Here is a 14,486-nt window from a genome sequence, read left to right as displayed (position 1 = left end):
CTCTTTTCTGTACTATAAACAGCGAAACAAAAATCAAAATTAAACAGAAACATGAACTCAACAAGATGTTTCAATTTTATTATACAATAAAGAAAGCACAGTATAATTGTCAAATATATCTCGCAATCTCTCTTATATTCTTATCGTATATTATTTCTGATTGGTTTCATGTATCTTTCTCATTTTCCTTTATTAAATCATGAATCATTATTGTTATTACATTGTTAATGTTTCAGCTGTTATCCATTCCCTGAAAATCGAATATATTTCATTCACTTAGTTACTTCGATAAAACTTTACATACTGTTAAAAGGATTAAAGAATTCAAAATAACGTATCATAATAGTCTCATGTTCCTCGGAACACAAAAAGGAATTAGATATATATACATTCGTGTTTGATATATAGTTTCTTGTTTCTATATATTTTACTGTCTTTACTATAAATATTCCTTTTATTATCGCTATTTACTTCGCATCACGTAAATTTTTGTATTCGGTACACTAAGCGTTTCTATCACGATCGATGGATATCTTACAATCGTCAAGTAAATGCGTAAACCTGTATAAAACACAATTATATACATTGCAGCGTTTATTATGAAGAGATAAATTATGTCAACTTCTGTGTGTTACATATATCTTAAATCGATTACTTCATACAGTAAGATTTGTCAATCGGCGGCATCACGAAAGTTCTATTGTCATATATCTGTCTTCTGATGGCATTGATTACTAAATTCCTTCAGTACGTCGCAAAGTCGGCCCCTGTTCGTCTTCTCGCGCAAAATGCGCGTGACGTCTTCCTTCTGCAAGACGGCGGCGAGGTTCTTTTGATTCTCCAGTCCTGCGCGTAACCATTGCGCGGTCCATTCCGGACACGTTTTGTTCAACGCTAACAGAACCTCGGCGTGAGGCTCCAAATTGTGAGGCACTGCTCCACCTAACGGAAATAAATAAATAAATAAATAAATAGGTGCGATTGAACGAAACCGGCTTCACGTTCGCAAATGCGTACATCCTGAAACATTTTGCTTACCGACACAATGCAGAATCGCGGCGACAAGTTCCTGTCCGATTGGTTGAATAAACGTCTGCAGGTGCGGGCTTTGCACAATCGCGTGACTAAGAAAATGCCCGGCCGCTTTGGCTGTCGCCGTCTCCGGGAGCGTTAGACAAGCGATTCCTGTAAAAAAAAGAAATACAACTACATACATATTGTACGGTGATTTTTTTTTATATTTCTACAAATATATACATCGATGATATTGCGCTTACCGCACTGCAACATGTCCGGTATTTGATCCGGGATTTGCAGCAACAACCGGGCGTTCTTCTTGCAGATCTGCGCAAGCACGCCCATGTAGGCCTCCATCAAGTCCGACCACTCGGACAGATCGCCCTGCACCGATCTGCACACCTTCACGCCGTTCAAAGTTAACGAGCTCATTTCCGCGAGCACCGGACTCACGATGTTGTCCGGATCTCTGCCGAACAGCAACACCAGCTGCTTCAGGAGATTTAACGCGGCTGGATGCGGCCAGATTTTGTAAGAGGTCAACAGGATCAGCAGCAAGGGCCGTGCCTCAATCTCCGGCTGCCGCAACGCGGACAGGGATCGTTGCGCGCACATATGCATCGCCTCCAGCGTGGCGTTATCCTGGCTCCACTCGGGATGCGTGACGATCTGATTGAACACCGACAGCACGCCGTCCAGCACGGCCCTGCCGATCGCACCCTCGATCGTGCTGAAGAACATGGTGACCATTTTCAGGTAATTCGTCACACCGAGCCGCGCCGTGAACAACGGCTGCCCCAATAGCTCCTTTATCTTCGTCACGCATAGTCCTAGTGTCGCCTCCAGGTGCACCAGCTGCTCCTCCATAGAAGACAACACATTAAGCAGTTTCCCGGCCGCATACATGAGCCGTAAACCTTCCCCACCGCCAGGCTCGACGTTCGGTAGCGTCTGACTGATGGTGTGAAGAATGGATGGCGCGTAAGGGGCGAGATATGGCCCGCACTCCCTCGTCAAATCCTTCAGTGCCATACTCGCAAACGGCGCTGTCGTGGAACCTCTGGTCAATCCTTGAATAACGAGCTGCAACACTTTCTCCAGCCACGGTTCGGGATGTTCTCCTATCCATTCGGCGTATGCGCCCAGCGTCGAACAGGCACACGTCAGTACCTGGCAATGAAAGGAGCAAAATACTCATGTGATATTGCTGTCGCATAAAAATATTTCTATTTAAAAAAAAATCTACAAGAGCTGGCTGAAAATAAATTATTTCGAAAATGTAGGGAGAGAGAAAAGGTATAGTTTGCAATTAATCATTATTTTTAAAGAATGATCGTTATGTACCTCTTCAGGATACAGATGATAAGGTATGTGAACAATAATCAAGTTTATCAGCGCAGGGATGTAACAGTACTCCTGAGTACCGACGCTCTCGGAGAGAGCTTTGAAGGCGTGTAACGTCGACTCTATGTGAGTCCACGGTGAGTCTTCCAAACTCAATCTTTGTCCGAGAAGTGCCAGCAGATCACTGCCGAGAACACTGTAACAATAGTCCAACGTGTCCGCCACGTCCTGCCTGTAGCATCTGAAAAGCTCGCGCTCGTCCGCGTCTCCCCTCTCGTTCGGAGACGTGGGTAACGTCGACTTTCGCAGCAACGCCTGGGCCAGTCGAAAGTAAATCGGTTTCAACGCTTCCAGAGCCCGGTTTTCCAACGGTTGATCTAGCGTGGCGAGATCGTCCTGTAACGCGTACCAGAATCCAAACGGGATACAGCTGCGTGTTTCATCGGTAGGATAACGTCCCTCCAGTTCCGAGCACTCCAATAGCAGCTCGATCAGTCCCATGGCCGTCCACGTATGCGCCTCGTTGGAATTTTCAGCCAGAGCGATCAGAAACGCCCGACTGTGGGCCTCTCCGATGGCGGTTAATATCTCGCAAAAGTATTTTCTATTGTACTGCTTCGCCATCAATACCAAACTCCTGGCCCACTCCCAGAATGTCTGTGGCCGTTTGTGAAGCTCGTAGTGCGTTACAATCATAATTAAACAATCTTGTACTACATCCCAGCTCTTCATGGTCTCATCATCGCCATGAGTCTCGTCTCTTTAACGAAAAGAATCGAATGATACTTTATTTAATAATTCGATAACTTATTTATTACTTTTTTTCTATTGCTATACAGTTAAATTTTACGATATCGGTCTTTCAATAATGCAACTTACTTGTTAGGCGCATAATGAGCTGCAGCCACTAATAAATAGGGATAGATCTGGCCGGTGGTCTCTAAACACAGCTGGCCAACCTTAAGCCACGATTGAGCGCATTCCAGTCCCAAGGAGTATAATACATCGTCGTTGCCTTGAGAATCCAGATTACACATTGAAAAGACCCGCTGCAAGAACCATGCGGTTTGGCACCAGCTGTTGATTAAGTTGACAGGAGCTCCCCGCAGTTTGGCAATCTTCGCTTCTTGTCTCTTCTCGTACTGAAAATAATCGCAGGTTTATCATCAGTTCAAACTCGTCGAAAAGTAAAAATTAAGTAGCGCAATCCGTATGTATTTTATATTTTACCTCAATGGGAAGCGTCGAGAGCACTCGAAGCAGTAATTCTAACGCAGATGGGGAATCATAAGGTAACATGTCGAGCAATTCGTCGACTATACTCCTGTCCCGTTCCCTGTTTTCTGCACTGTAAACGCTGGCCACAAACGCGGCTAACTGAAATCGTTACATGTCGGGTAATTGTACAAAGGTCCATTTACTTATTTACAATATTCTCCTTTATTCTTAAATAACACAGAGAAGGATGTATTACCGCTTGACAAAGCTTTATAAGGATGCATAAGGGGATGTTGGGTCTTCTCACACTATTGAGCAAACGTTCCCTTAACACCGGGTACTCAGCTTCAGGCACTTCGTTCCACTGTTTGGATATCTTCGCGTGCAAAGTCGTCGCCGCAAAAAATTGCACTTCGTATGACTGCAAAGATAACACAAACGGCTTCGTTTACTCATCGGTGAAAAAGAAAAGAATCAGCTGATCAGATCTGTATTCGTTCAAAGCACTTGTTTCAAAATATTGTCGACATGTAGGAAGAATTAAGGTAAATCCGAAGTTTCACATAATAAAGAGGAAGAAAAGCTAAACTACCTTGGAAGGATCCAAAAGCTGCCAGACAAATTGCCAGGCCTCGGGGGAGGCTTGCACCTGTAGGAGCCATGAGTGTGCCTCGTTATTGCCCGCCGAGTAAAATTGCCTGACCGCGTCGTCGATGACCGTTGCATAATCCATACCAAGCGTTTCGCACGACACGTTGACAGCGTTACCCGTGCCCGTGTTCCTCTTATTAGGGCAGGTCGCGCACGTGGAGAGCCAACACGACGACCGGGGCTTCGTCACGCGCGTATGTACATTTAACTCGTCCCACTGCTCGCTCGTCTTCACGGTCCCTTATCATCTTCGGGAGATGCGATCAAGCGCGAATATTTTCCATCCGTGCGGTGACACATAACCTAACCCTAACCCGATCTAACCTAACCTAAACCTGTAATAATTCGTCGCGGAGCGTCACGAAACTGCGAGTTTGGTCGCTTGGCCTACTCCGCACTCTCCGCAGTCCGCAAACAGCTTCCACGTTAAATAAAAATAACACACAAATATTATGATCACTAAAAGAGATTCGATTTTCACGATTCAAACTTTCGGGCTTACTGCCACCTTCCGCACATTGTCACGATACTTCGTTGATATTTTGAGAATTTATATTTTTATCGGTAATTAATATTAATACAATAAGAAGGTAGATAATTAATCTACAATCGATAAAATCACTAGTTACTAGTTATTTAAAATTAAACAAATCTTTTTTTTTTATTTTATATAAAATAGAAAATTATTCCTATATTTTTATAAAATGTTTAAGTGTCAAAATGGGTTGGATTCATTATTCTTACATTATTTGTATCGCGGGAAAAATTTTTTCATGAGATACAATACACTTTCACAATACACTGCATTTATAAAAGTCCTTTTTTATATATATACAGGGTTTTTGGTTTTCTTTATTTAATAACTTGGACTTTCCCCCTCCCCCCCAAGTGCAACAATATAACATTTACACTTATATCATTAGGAATGCTTAGTATTGTACGTTGCTTTGTATCACTGAAGTTTGAACGAACATTAGCAAGTTTTGTTTCTATTGCTCTGGATTATAGTTGCTGCATTGAACCGCAAGTAATTTAGGACCCAAAGTGGGATTCGCAACGTAATAATGAAACGCGGCCATTCCGTTACACGCTGCTCCGTATTCTCCCTTTCTATTCAACGCGATCACCCCGCCGAAGAAGTTAGGATAATGTTGGGCGATTCTGTCAATCGCCTTCTTAGCAGCTGCACTCGGCGTTGCTCCATTACGCATCTCCTCCACCGCCAGAAAGCTACAAAAAGTATATTCAATTTCAGCAACTGTATTACTAAGATGCTAAATATTAACTTTGCTTCAATACGGAACAAATTAAAAATTGAAGTACAAAATTTAAGACTCAAGTCGAAATAAAATGTATTTATAATTTATATTTTAATTCATTAAAATGTGTATTTGAAAATAAAAATACATTTATATATATTGATACGTAATGCGAATACCTCGGCAAAAATCGCATCATAATATCTCCGTCGCCGGTACCGGCTGCCGCACCGGCGTCCTGATCGGCGTACGCCCCAGCTCCCGCAATAGGAGAGTCCCCAATGCGACCGGGGATCTTGTGCTTGGCGCCGTTCGTGGACGTTCCAGCTGCTATACGTGTCTGCGAGTCTATCGCGACTATAGCGATGGTATCATGATTTTCCTCGCTTCCCACTGGCGTGCTTCCGTCGTCTTCTACGTCGCTCGCGCGATATGGTCCACAGGCGGTTGTTGGATCCGGTACGACGTTCTACGAACAGCAAGAATATACCGATGAGACAGTTGCAAGATGAGATACAAAAAAGAGCGTGGCCTCTCTTTTACGATACCCTCCAAAAGTTGGGCTGGCATTTGTTCGCCCTCCACTGCGTCCACATTTCTTTGGACTCGTTCGTTTGCAGGGACTCCTTCTTGAATCCCATATTCACAGCGAAATCCGTAGCCAAGTCCCCACCCAGAAGGGAATGCTTCGTATGCTCCAGCACCTTGCGAGCGACCGAAATGGCGCTCTTCACGTTCCGCAATCCTCCTACTCCGCCTACGTCCATCGGCACTCTGTGGAGAAGAATGCGTCTCTTGAATGTAATCACCAGTGTAGTTTAATGAAACGAGAAAAGAGCTACTTTTGTTCGCTTCAATTGTCTTTATTACCCATCCATGATGAGAGCGTCCAGCGTAGTTTCTCCGGCTTCATCTGGACTGCCGCCGAACCCCACGGTCTTTCTGCATTGCTGCTCCTCGCACAGGGAACATCCTTCCTCTATCGCGTCCAAAGCGCTTCTCTTCTGATTATATATCACATCCCATGCTTAAACGATAATTGACAACGTCTTTAAATTGCCAGAAGCTCCGTGCGTGTCTCTCATTCCGGGCGCAATTAGATATAACATACCTTTTTTCGTCGCATCTGTATAATTCCACGTGATGACTATCAAGGGAAAGCTATCGGGATCGCCAAGTTTCTGTTCGTCGATCGCATCGAGCGAGCAAACTTCCAAGAGCAACAAAATTCCTACAAAGCTGACGAGCCTCATCCTGCCTGCGGCTTCTGGAGGTGAACAGCAGCCTACGTAGGCATTAAATAGCATGAACTTCGCGCGACAAGGAGCATGGAGGGAGAAAATATATCTGATAAGCAGGAAATCCAATATCTGATTGATACTATTGCGCTACATTGTTACTAACCGGCGGCAATTTTTTTTATCTCGCAAATAGCCATTAGATCTACTGGACTATTACGTTGCCTCGATACACTGCAATTAGGTTATCGCATCGCTAATATTTTTCTAGAGCGAGGAAGCGACTTCGGACTTAGCGAGTGCATCGAACTATGTAAACAATGCGGTATGCACCAACGCCAACACGTGTGCGATGTATAGGGTCTCCAAGAAGACATAGCTTGCTGTGCAAGTTGTTTTTGCGCAAGTTGATCGAAATTTGGACGACTAGCTCAAGTAGCTCATAATATAATATTAATTTTCAAATGTATCATAATCACATCCTCATAGATATACATCGCGAAAATGTTCGTGCGCGTTCAATCGCTTATGCGTGGATGGACAACGGATGAAAAAAAAAAATGCAGTTTCGCAGCAATGTACGCGTGATTTTCTGCGTGCCAAATATTTCAGAAATATGCTTGCTAAAATAAAGAGAATTCAATAACGCATTACAAATATAATTGTTCAAACGTTTTTATCGACGGGCAATTCAATTATAGTCGACGATCGATAATGTCAATGCTCTACTATTACTCCCGCGGCCCACCGGGTCCATTTGATAATCGCAATCATCGCAATTTACCTAGGGCTGGCCGTATTTAATAGCGCACAGCGCACATATAAGCACACCTCGTCGACGATAAATCCTGTGGTCCACGAGCGGAATTCGACACGTTTGCGATGCGCGTATCGCGTCGCGGTCGCGTTGTGTAATTAATCTCGTCTGTCTACGCAACGTGGCCGAATAACGCACAAAAATTAGAGGCAATTATCAACGGCCACGTTCTCCAGTTCGTCGACCGCGTCTGCCTTCGCTCGTTCTCGTCAGTAGTTCTCATGAATGAATCCCACGAAACAGCTGACAGCTGACAGCACCTCACTCATACTCATCCGTGTATACGGGATAGCGACCGCCTTCGAGAATTGTCAGGGAAAATATACAGACAGGTCGTACGGTAACGTTCGATAATAGTCGGTCCGATCTCGCGTGTAATTCTATTAATTGTAAAAATTGCCCACTTGGACCGCGCGAAATGTCGTTCAAAAAGGATCTAAAGTTGCTCGTTAAACCGTACTACTTGATAAACATCTTCCTCAGCGTCTCTTACATCATCTCCAAGCGCTTTCCCATAATTTGTAATTACATATTTGCTCAAGACGACTGCGAGCTCGATGGGGTGAGTTGACAATTAATCTCTGTCGGATATAATTTTTATAATGTTTTCAAGTCATTTTTCATTAATGAACACCTGTGCTTTCAGAGGGAAACGGAGATTCTCTTTTTCCTCGTGATCGTTATCATGATAAGGACAAGGAAGACCGGCAGCGTGACCATGATAAATTACCTGACATCCAGTTTTGTGTATACAAAAGCGGCAAACTTGATTCTGTGGTTCTACGCGGACGTGCGGATGGGCATTCTGTTTGCATTTATTTTTATACGTAAGGGAAAATGCGAAACGCTATCTCGCGAACGGACTGTTGTACGTCACGAGGAATATAATTGCATTTTGTACGTAGTGTGCGGATTAGTGCTGCCAGAACCGACGTATCAAGGGCCTGAAAATGTGATCTACCTACACGGGGCCAATGGACTGCAGGAGGAGCTGCAGCGCGACACCAGAGTGGTCTGGCTGGTGGCGTTCTACACCGCGTGGAATCCAGCTTGCGTTACTTTTGCGCCGATATTTTCCGAGCTCTCTGCGGAGTAAGAGACGACTTAATTTAAATACAGTCTAATCTCTCTTCCTTGCCGCGGGAACTATTCTATATGTCTGCTATCGTTGAAAATAATTGCTTCAGATACGCGTTGGAGAACTTCAAGTTCGGAAAGGTGGACGTCGGTAGATATCCGGACGCTGCGGCAAAGTATCATATTAGCGACGCCAGCACGAGCAAGCAACTGCCAACGTTAATACTCTTTAAAGATGGCAAGGAAGCGGAGCGACGTCCATACGCGGACAACAGAGGAAAGCTCGTCAAGTTTCTCTTCTCGCTGGTATGCCTCGCCATTCGGATCTAACTTGTTAAAATCTTAATTTGTGTAATTCTATTCCTTCTTATTTATTCATCTCAATTTTTCAGGACAATGTAAAGGCTGCGTTCGATCTCAATAATATCTACAGCGACTGCAAGAAACATCCTATCAAAAGGAAAGAGAGGAAATCGTTGAAGGCAGAATAATGAAGGCGCACTTAGGCATTTAATGAAAAAAAGCAGTTTGCAGTTGAGCGAGTTTCAGTTAGATGAACTTGTACCGTGTAGAAAATCCAGCTAGCGGGTTATCTCGATCGAGTTCTGATTCTAAATTAAAAATACGAGGATTCGTGTAAATATTTTGTTGCGTGTTGCAATAATCTCTCTGCAGTGCTCTCATATTGTCTTCACTTACGTTTAAACATCTGTACATAACATACGTCACAGATCGTTATTGTAATATTGTGTATGATGTGTGTAAATGTGCCATAGATATATATATATATATATATATGTAGGTCCAGAGGTATGTTCCGGGACTGTTTACGTTTTTTGAAATGTACAGTCCTGGAATATAACGCATATATATGTAATCAGATTCAAAAAACTGTCCCGAAAATTGCCGTAGGACATCAATTTTTTCCAGGACAGTCCTGGAAACTGCCAAATGTCCCGGAATATACCGATATCAAAAATAAAAGTCCCGGAACATACTTCCGGACCTACATATATATATATATATATATATATATATATATATATTAACATAAAATTAAAATATGTACAGAAAGCTTGTTACGCGATTAACAATAATGTTGTGCGTCGTTTCTCTTTAAAATATGCTCGATATAGCTGTTGAATAAAGCTGATCGTTGGCATGCACGCTCTTTTCTATTTTCTCTTGTAAAAATGCAGTCATTTGCATTTGACACGTTACAATCTGTCAATGATAGAGTTTAATAACGAGGACTGTAGCACCTCGGACCCTTAAAATTAAATATAAATCCTGTTTCATTCCACCCAGACTGATCCAGACCCAGACTCCAAATTTAACTTTAGCGGGCAGATTTGCTAAGAGGGCGTTAGAGTGCGCCGTACCCGCCGCCGCCGTACCAGAATAACGCAAAACCCACGTGCCATATGCCATATGGGTCTGTCACCGCACTTGTTTAGAGTTCATCTTTTTTTATTCCACATGCTGAACTAGTATGTACACACAGCAAGTTTAGCAATAGAAAATAGACCTTATGAGAAATCATTTTTTGTGGTTGCACTTTCTGCACTTTAAAACAACAGGTGTGTAATTAGAGATGGAGAGAAAAAGAGAGGAAAGATAACGAGTGCAGAGGGCTCAGCTGCGAAGAGTGCGAAGAAACGCTCTCTCACCTCTCGCGTTCTCGTCAGTGTTGATCTGGTTGGTCGGTGTTCCAATGTGCTCTAACGTCGAAAGCCACGTGCCGTGAACACGTGCATCAATATTCTCAACGTTCCATCCAATACCGGGAAGAATCTAGAAGAGCAAAGATCGTTCTTCACTCGATCGCGGACGTGAATTTATCTCGTAATGGTCAGTATTAGCTTTACTAATTTATCAAGTAGCCGATTAAATGTGATTTCGCCGATAGATGCAAGGCCGACATACCCCACCGTCTCCGCCCGAGGTGGGGAATCTCGACTCGGATGAGATGATTCTGGAAGTAGGCGACATCGAGGAGATCATTGACATGGACGACTCGATTTTCGAGAGCGAGGGTTCGTCCGGGAATGAAAACGAGGGTCCGCCGATAGACGAGGATCACGCGCAGGAGGAGGACGACGACGCCGTGTGTGTCTTTCGCGGCCACGCACACAGTGAGAAAAAGCCCCCTTGATCTCCGTACGGCGTACGCGAAACCGATTGACACGCGAGACATTAACTCTCTCTCTCTCTCTCTCTTCAAACCGACTTTCAGAGTTCACGGTGTTTTGCTGCTCGTTAAGTAAGAACGGCGAGCTGGCGGCGTCGGGGGACGAGAACGACAAGGCGTACCTCTGGAACGCCAACACGGGCGAGAGTATTTTCAGTACCGGCAGCAGTCATGACGACAGCGTTATATTCGCTGAATTCAACTACAACGACAAGTATATTGCCACGGCCGACATGCGCGGCAAGATAAAGTTATGGAGGATAAGTGACAAGACCTGCGTCTGGGAAACTACTTTATCGAACGACATTACCGTGAGTGCTCTAAGCTAGCAATTATTAAAACTGTTCTTTATAGCTGTATATTTTTCACGCTTGAAATAAAATAGCTATTTAATCAGAAATTTGTGGGAGAGAAAGAGGAAAGACAAGTATTAAAAAAATCAGCTATAAAGAACAAATCAATTGTAGCTGATTTAAGCATAATCATTCACAGTAGGTTTTTATCCAGGTTTATCAATAATTTTTCTTTGTCTAGTGGATAAAGTGGCACCATTTCAGCGACGTCTTAATAGCAGGTGTCGTAACGGGGGAGGTTTATATGTTGAAGACACGAAATGACGATTGTAAAGTGTTTGCACACGGTACCGGTGATAGATCGGAGACCGGAGTAATTCTTCCGGATGGTACGATAATATACCTGTTAAAAATTTTCTTAAAAAAAAAACAGAACAATCTAAATCTAGCGTAAATCTTACAGGGAAACGTGCCGCAATAGGATATCAAAGTGGCACAATTCACGTAATAGATTTGAAGTCTAACACCGTATTGTCTACCACTCCTCGTGACCAAACACGATCGCGCGGACATGCAAGCGCTATCATCGCTATTGACTGTCACGTGGATAATAATCTGTTGATTTCGGTGTCACTGCAGAGCCAGACTGTATTAAGCACAGCGCATAACGGCAAGGTAAGGGAAACTTCTGTAAATTTTCTTCAATATACATAGGAAAAGTAGTGCCATTGTTTTTGTTTTCTCCTACATTTTTTTGTACTTGAAGAAAGATGATTTCTGATAAAATTGTATAGGCTTTTGGTGTTGCCTATATAAAGATTGAAGTAGTGCTCGATCAATGTCGATCATTCAAGATTATTGTCAATTACCGATTTCTAACTTAAACCGATGGTGCTACGGCCCAAATTCTTGGCCTCCCGAAGGCTTCTCAATTAAGGTGAGGTTGTCAGCATCACACCCAATATTATCTTGAAGTAATTTTGCGAAATGTAAAATCTGTATATGGGATGATGAATTGAACTCGAGACTCACTAATTACGAGTTCGCCGCTCTCGCGCGAAGCTACATCGGCATCCCGATTTATCGTAAGATTTTAAGAATAACGCGTAATATCGAATTACTTTTCAGGTAATTTGTATACTTCAGGATTTGAATAGAAATGAAGCTGGCGATAATACGAATAATGTAGAAACCGCAGCTTTCTGTAAAGATCCTACATTCCCTGCTGCTGCAACTGGTACAGTCATGAACGATACACAAGGAAAAATTTACATATGGGATATTTCTAAACAAGTATGCCTCTTTCTATTTATATCTAAAGTTTCCCTTCGAATATACAAACGACAAGCTGTACTAAGTTGCAATCCCCTTCAGATTCTTAGGCACGAGATGGAACAGGAAGGAGGTATCACAAAATTGGTTTGGATTAAGACGATATTGTTTACGGCAGGATTAGATGGTAAAGTAAGATGTTTTGACGCTAGAGCAGGTGAATGCCTTCGACAGTTCTCAGGACACAAAGCGGCTTTATATGACTTATGTATATCCAGGTAAACCTTTTATTTATTAGCAAGCAAATTGTGTACCAATGTGTACCAATCAATCGTGAAAGAAGGAGAAAATAGAACTATTATCGGAAAGATTCTGGATAGGTTAATTTCGATTAGTTATATATTAGTTTCGATTATGCTTGTGCCAAAAAATAAACGTCTTTTCTATTTAAATTCGAACAGCTATCGTAATGTGCGTGTGTGTGTGTGTGTATCGGAGAATATCCATACCAATCACAAATTTAAATAATAAGTTTCGATTATTTTGCATCGCAACATTCTCGAGCGATTAAACGTTCTGATAAATTAATTTTCTGATCTTTGATGACATTTTGAGGATATGGCGTCATTCTATTTGCGAAATATCAAATTCTTGTTTATGAAATACATTTGATATCTTCTGCGGTATTTTGGTATTTACCAATATATTTTGTAATTTTTCAGTGACGAGAAAAAAGCATTGACGGTTTCCGACGATAGTACCGCCAGGATCTTTGACATTTCGACAGTATGTTAATGCGACGCGAAATATAGACTATTAAAATATTCAAGAACTTATGTATATAGACACGTGTATAAACTTACATATATTTACAAAAGTATGATTTACAAAATATCTGATAAAACTATAGAAAAGAGGACTATGTTGTTGAAATTAAATAATACGTTCATCTCCAGATCATCGGAGAATCACTTTTCTATGTTGCGCAATCTGCTTGTACTTAAATTAAGAATAAAGTTTCATTATTTTCGTCTAATTATTCATGACAACTTGTCTCTGTACCATTCCGTGTCGAGCTGGTATCGCTCGTCTCTCCACGCGAAATGTGTCGGCGCATTTCCCTCGCCGTTTTCGAAGTTGAACGAGGTGCTGAATTCGATAGCCAGATTGGACCTCACCAAGCCGATCCCACCCGCTTTTTCCGTCGCAGGGTGATACACCCTTCCTGTTTTTATGTTCATAAATAATCTTTGCGGCTCGAACGGCACCTACGGCAAATTCGACGGTGATTGTGCTATCGGTAAAACTCGGTTGAAATGACAATTTCATTTTATACAGCTTCTGCGGAATTACCATCAATAAGTCATCCGCGTGCGCGTAACTGAACCAGTCCTCTTCCGCGCCAGTTTCCACGTTACGTTTCCGAATCACCTTTGTAAAGACCAACGGCAAGTCGTCGCATCTGACAAAGTTTCTCTCCACGCCGCAGATCGACAAGAACGGAAAGTCGTCCGTGTAACGTCCGGTAGTATTTTTCCTCAGGTGTTTGAAAAAGAACGCCAGGAATTTCTTATCTGCGATAAATTCGGCATATGAACGAGATGCTTCTTCAGTTAACGTAAATACTGTTACGTACCTTTAAAGCAAGAGGTAAAGTTCCTTATGCGAACGTCATCCAGGAACAACTGTAACAGATTTTATAAAGTTATTCGTAAGACGTTTGTTTACATATTAATGACAAAAGCTGAAGCTTAACCAGCAGATAAAACGAAAAATACCATGCCTTGATGGTCGACGTAATAGAAGTACTCTCGTACACGGGGCTGAGGAGATTGACCCTGAATGTACGTCACGTAACTTCCCTTGGGAGTCCTAGGCGAAGGAAGTCTTCGGCTTGCCGCAAAGCCAGCGCGTATACAAAATATTGACGTCATTTCAATGTGGATATGAATTCAATAACTTGGGATTAGATCGCAATATAACCTAGGGGACTTCGTGCTCTCTCTTAAAGTAGACCTACTAAAATTTTTTAAAAGTAATGTAGATACAGAGAGAAATCTGAGAGAGGCCAGAGGCCATCCCGGCCTTTTTCGTCAATTTTCGTGTGTT

General features: G+C 42.6%; 5 protein-coding genes across 8 annotated transcripts; 2 read left to right on the top strand and 3 right to left on the bottom strand.

Annotated features, from left to right (window-relative positions):
- Positions 1 to 57: 57 nt before the first annotated feature.
- Positions 58 to 4,753, bottom strand: Cdm (importin-13-like protein cdm). The gene is made up of 8 exons (XM_077424692.1): positions 4,172 to 4,753; positions 3,836 to 4,000; positions 3,592 to 3,738; positions 3,241 to 3,503; positions 2,362 to 3,121; positions 1,278 to 2,187; positions 1,039 to 1,185; positions 58 to 942 (listed from the first exon to the last, which is right to left on the bottom strand). Exons 1-8 carry the CDS (start codon positions 4,310 to 4,312, stop codon positions 704 to 706), a joined length of 2,772 nt encoding a protein of 923 aa, XP_077280818.1. The 5' UTR covers positions 4,313 to 4,753; the 3' UTR covers positions 58 to 703.
- Positions 4,754 to 5,016: 263 nt separating this feature from the next.
- LOC143907953 (N(4)-(Beta-N-acetylglucosaminyl)-L-asparaginase-like) lies at positions 5,017 to 7,693 on the bottom strand. Of its 3 annotated transcripts, none has more exons than XM_077425112.1 (6): positions 7,559 to 7,693; positions 6,601 to 6,774; positions 6,360 to 6,516; positions 6,038 to 6,263; positions 5,669 to 5,958; positions 5,017 to 5,460 (listed from the first exon to the last, which is right to left on the bottom strand). In XM_077425112.1, exons 2-6 carry the CDS (start codon positions 6,740 to 6,742, stop codon positions 5,220 to 5,222), a joined length of 1,056 nt encoding a protein of 351 aa, XP_077281238.1. In that variant the 5' UTR covers positions 6,743 to 6,774; positions 7,559 to 7,693; the 3' UTR covers positions 5,017 to 5,219. The 3 variants fall into 3 exon arrangements, with proteins under 3 accessions (XP_077281238.1, XP_077281230.1, XP_077281246.1); XM_077425104.1 differs by lacking the exon at positions 7,559 to 7,693 and adding an exon at positions 6,894 to 7,183; XM_077425120.1 differs by lacking the exon at positions 7,559 to 7,693 and having other exon boundaries at positions 6,360 to 6,519; positions 6,603 to 6,749.
- Positions 7,694 to 7,733: 40 nt separating this feature from the next.
- On the top strand, positions 7,734 to 9,787 carry LOC143908019 (thioredoxin-related transmembrane protein 2 homolog). Its single transcript, XM_077425256.1, has 5 exons — positions 7,734 to 8,106; positions 8,191 to 8,371; positions 8,450 to 8,636; positions 8,732 to 8,927; positions 9,014 to 9,787. Exons 1-5 carry the CDS (start codon positions 7,963 to 7,965, stop codon positions 9,110 to 9,112), a joined length of 807 nt encoding a protein of 268 aa, XP_077281382.1. The 5' UTR covers positions 7,734 to 7,962; the 3' UTR covers positions 9,113 to 9,787.
- A 273-nt stretch (positions 9,788 to 10,060) lies between these two features.
- On the top strand, positions 10,061 to 13,413 carry LOC143907933 (angio-associated migratory cell protein). The gene is made up of 8 exons (XM_077425073.1): positions 10,061 to 10,472; positions 10,531 to 10,756; positions 10,858 to 11,123; positions 11,347 to 11,494; positions 11,569 to 11,780; positions 12,234 to 12,398; positions 12,480 to 12,655; positions 13,100 to 13,413. Exons 1-8 carry the CDS (start codon positions 10,470 to 10,472, stop codon positions 13,170 to 13,172), a joined length of 1,269 nt encoding a protein of 422 aa, XP_077281199.1. The 5' UTR covers positions 10,061 to 10,469; the 3' UTR covers positions 13,173 to 13,413.
- Positions 13,211 to 14,475, bottom strand: LOC143908083 (UPF0598 protein CG30010). 2 transcript variants are annotated; one of them, XM_077425380.1, is made up of 4 exons: positions 14,156 to 14,475; positions 14,015 to 14,062; positions 13,731 to 13,955; positions 13,211 to 13,645 (listed from the first exon to the last, which is right to left on the bottom strand). In XM_077425380.1, exons 1-4 carry the CDS (start codon positions 14,309 to 14,311, stop codon positions 13,418 to 13,420), a joined length of 657 nt encoding a protein of 218 aa, XP_077281506.1. In that variant the 5' UTR covers positions 14,312 to 14,475; the 3' UTR covers positions 13,211 to 13,417. The 2 variants fall into 2 exon arrangements, with proteins under 2 accessions (XP_077281506.1, XP_077281516.1); XM_077425390.1 differs by having other exon boundaries at positions 13,731 to 13,951; positions 14,014 to 14,062; positions 14,156 to 14,470.
- Between the last annotated feature and the right edge of the window lie 11 nt (positions 14,476 to 14,486).

The sequence above is a fragment of the Temnothorax americanus genome, unplaced genomic scaffold, assembly GCF_048541705.1.
Source record: "Temnothorax americanus isolate GAGA-0224 unplaced genomic scaffold, ASM4854170v1 Scaffold11, whole genome shotgun sequence".
Classification (NCBI taxonomy): Eukaryota; Metazoa; Arthropoda; class Insecta; order Hymenoptera; family Formicidae; genus Temnothorax; species Temnothorax americanus.
This window is presented reverse-complemented; position numbering and strand designations above follow the sequence as displayed.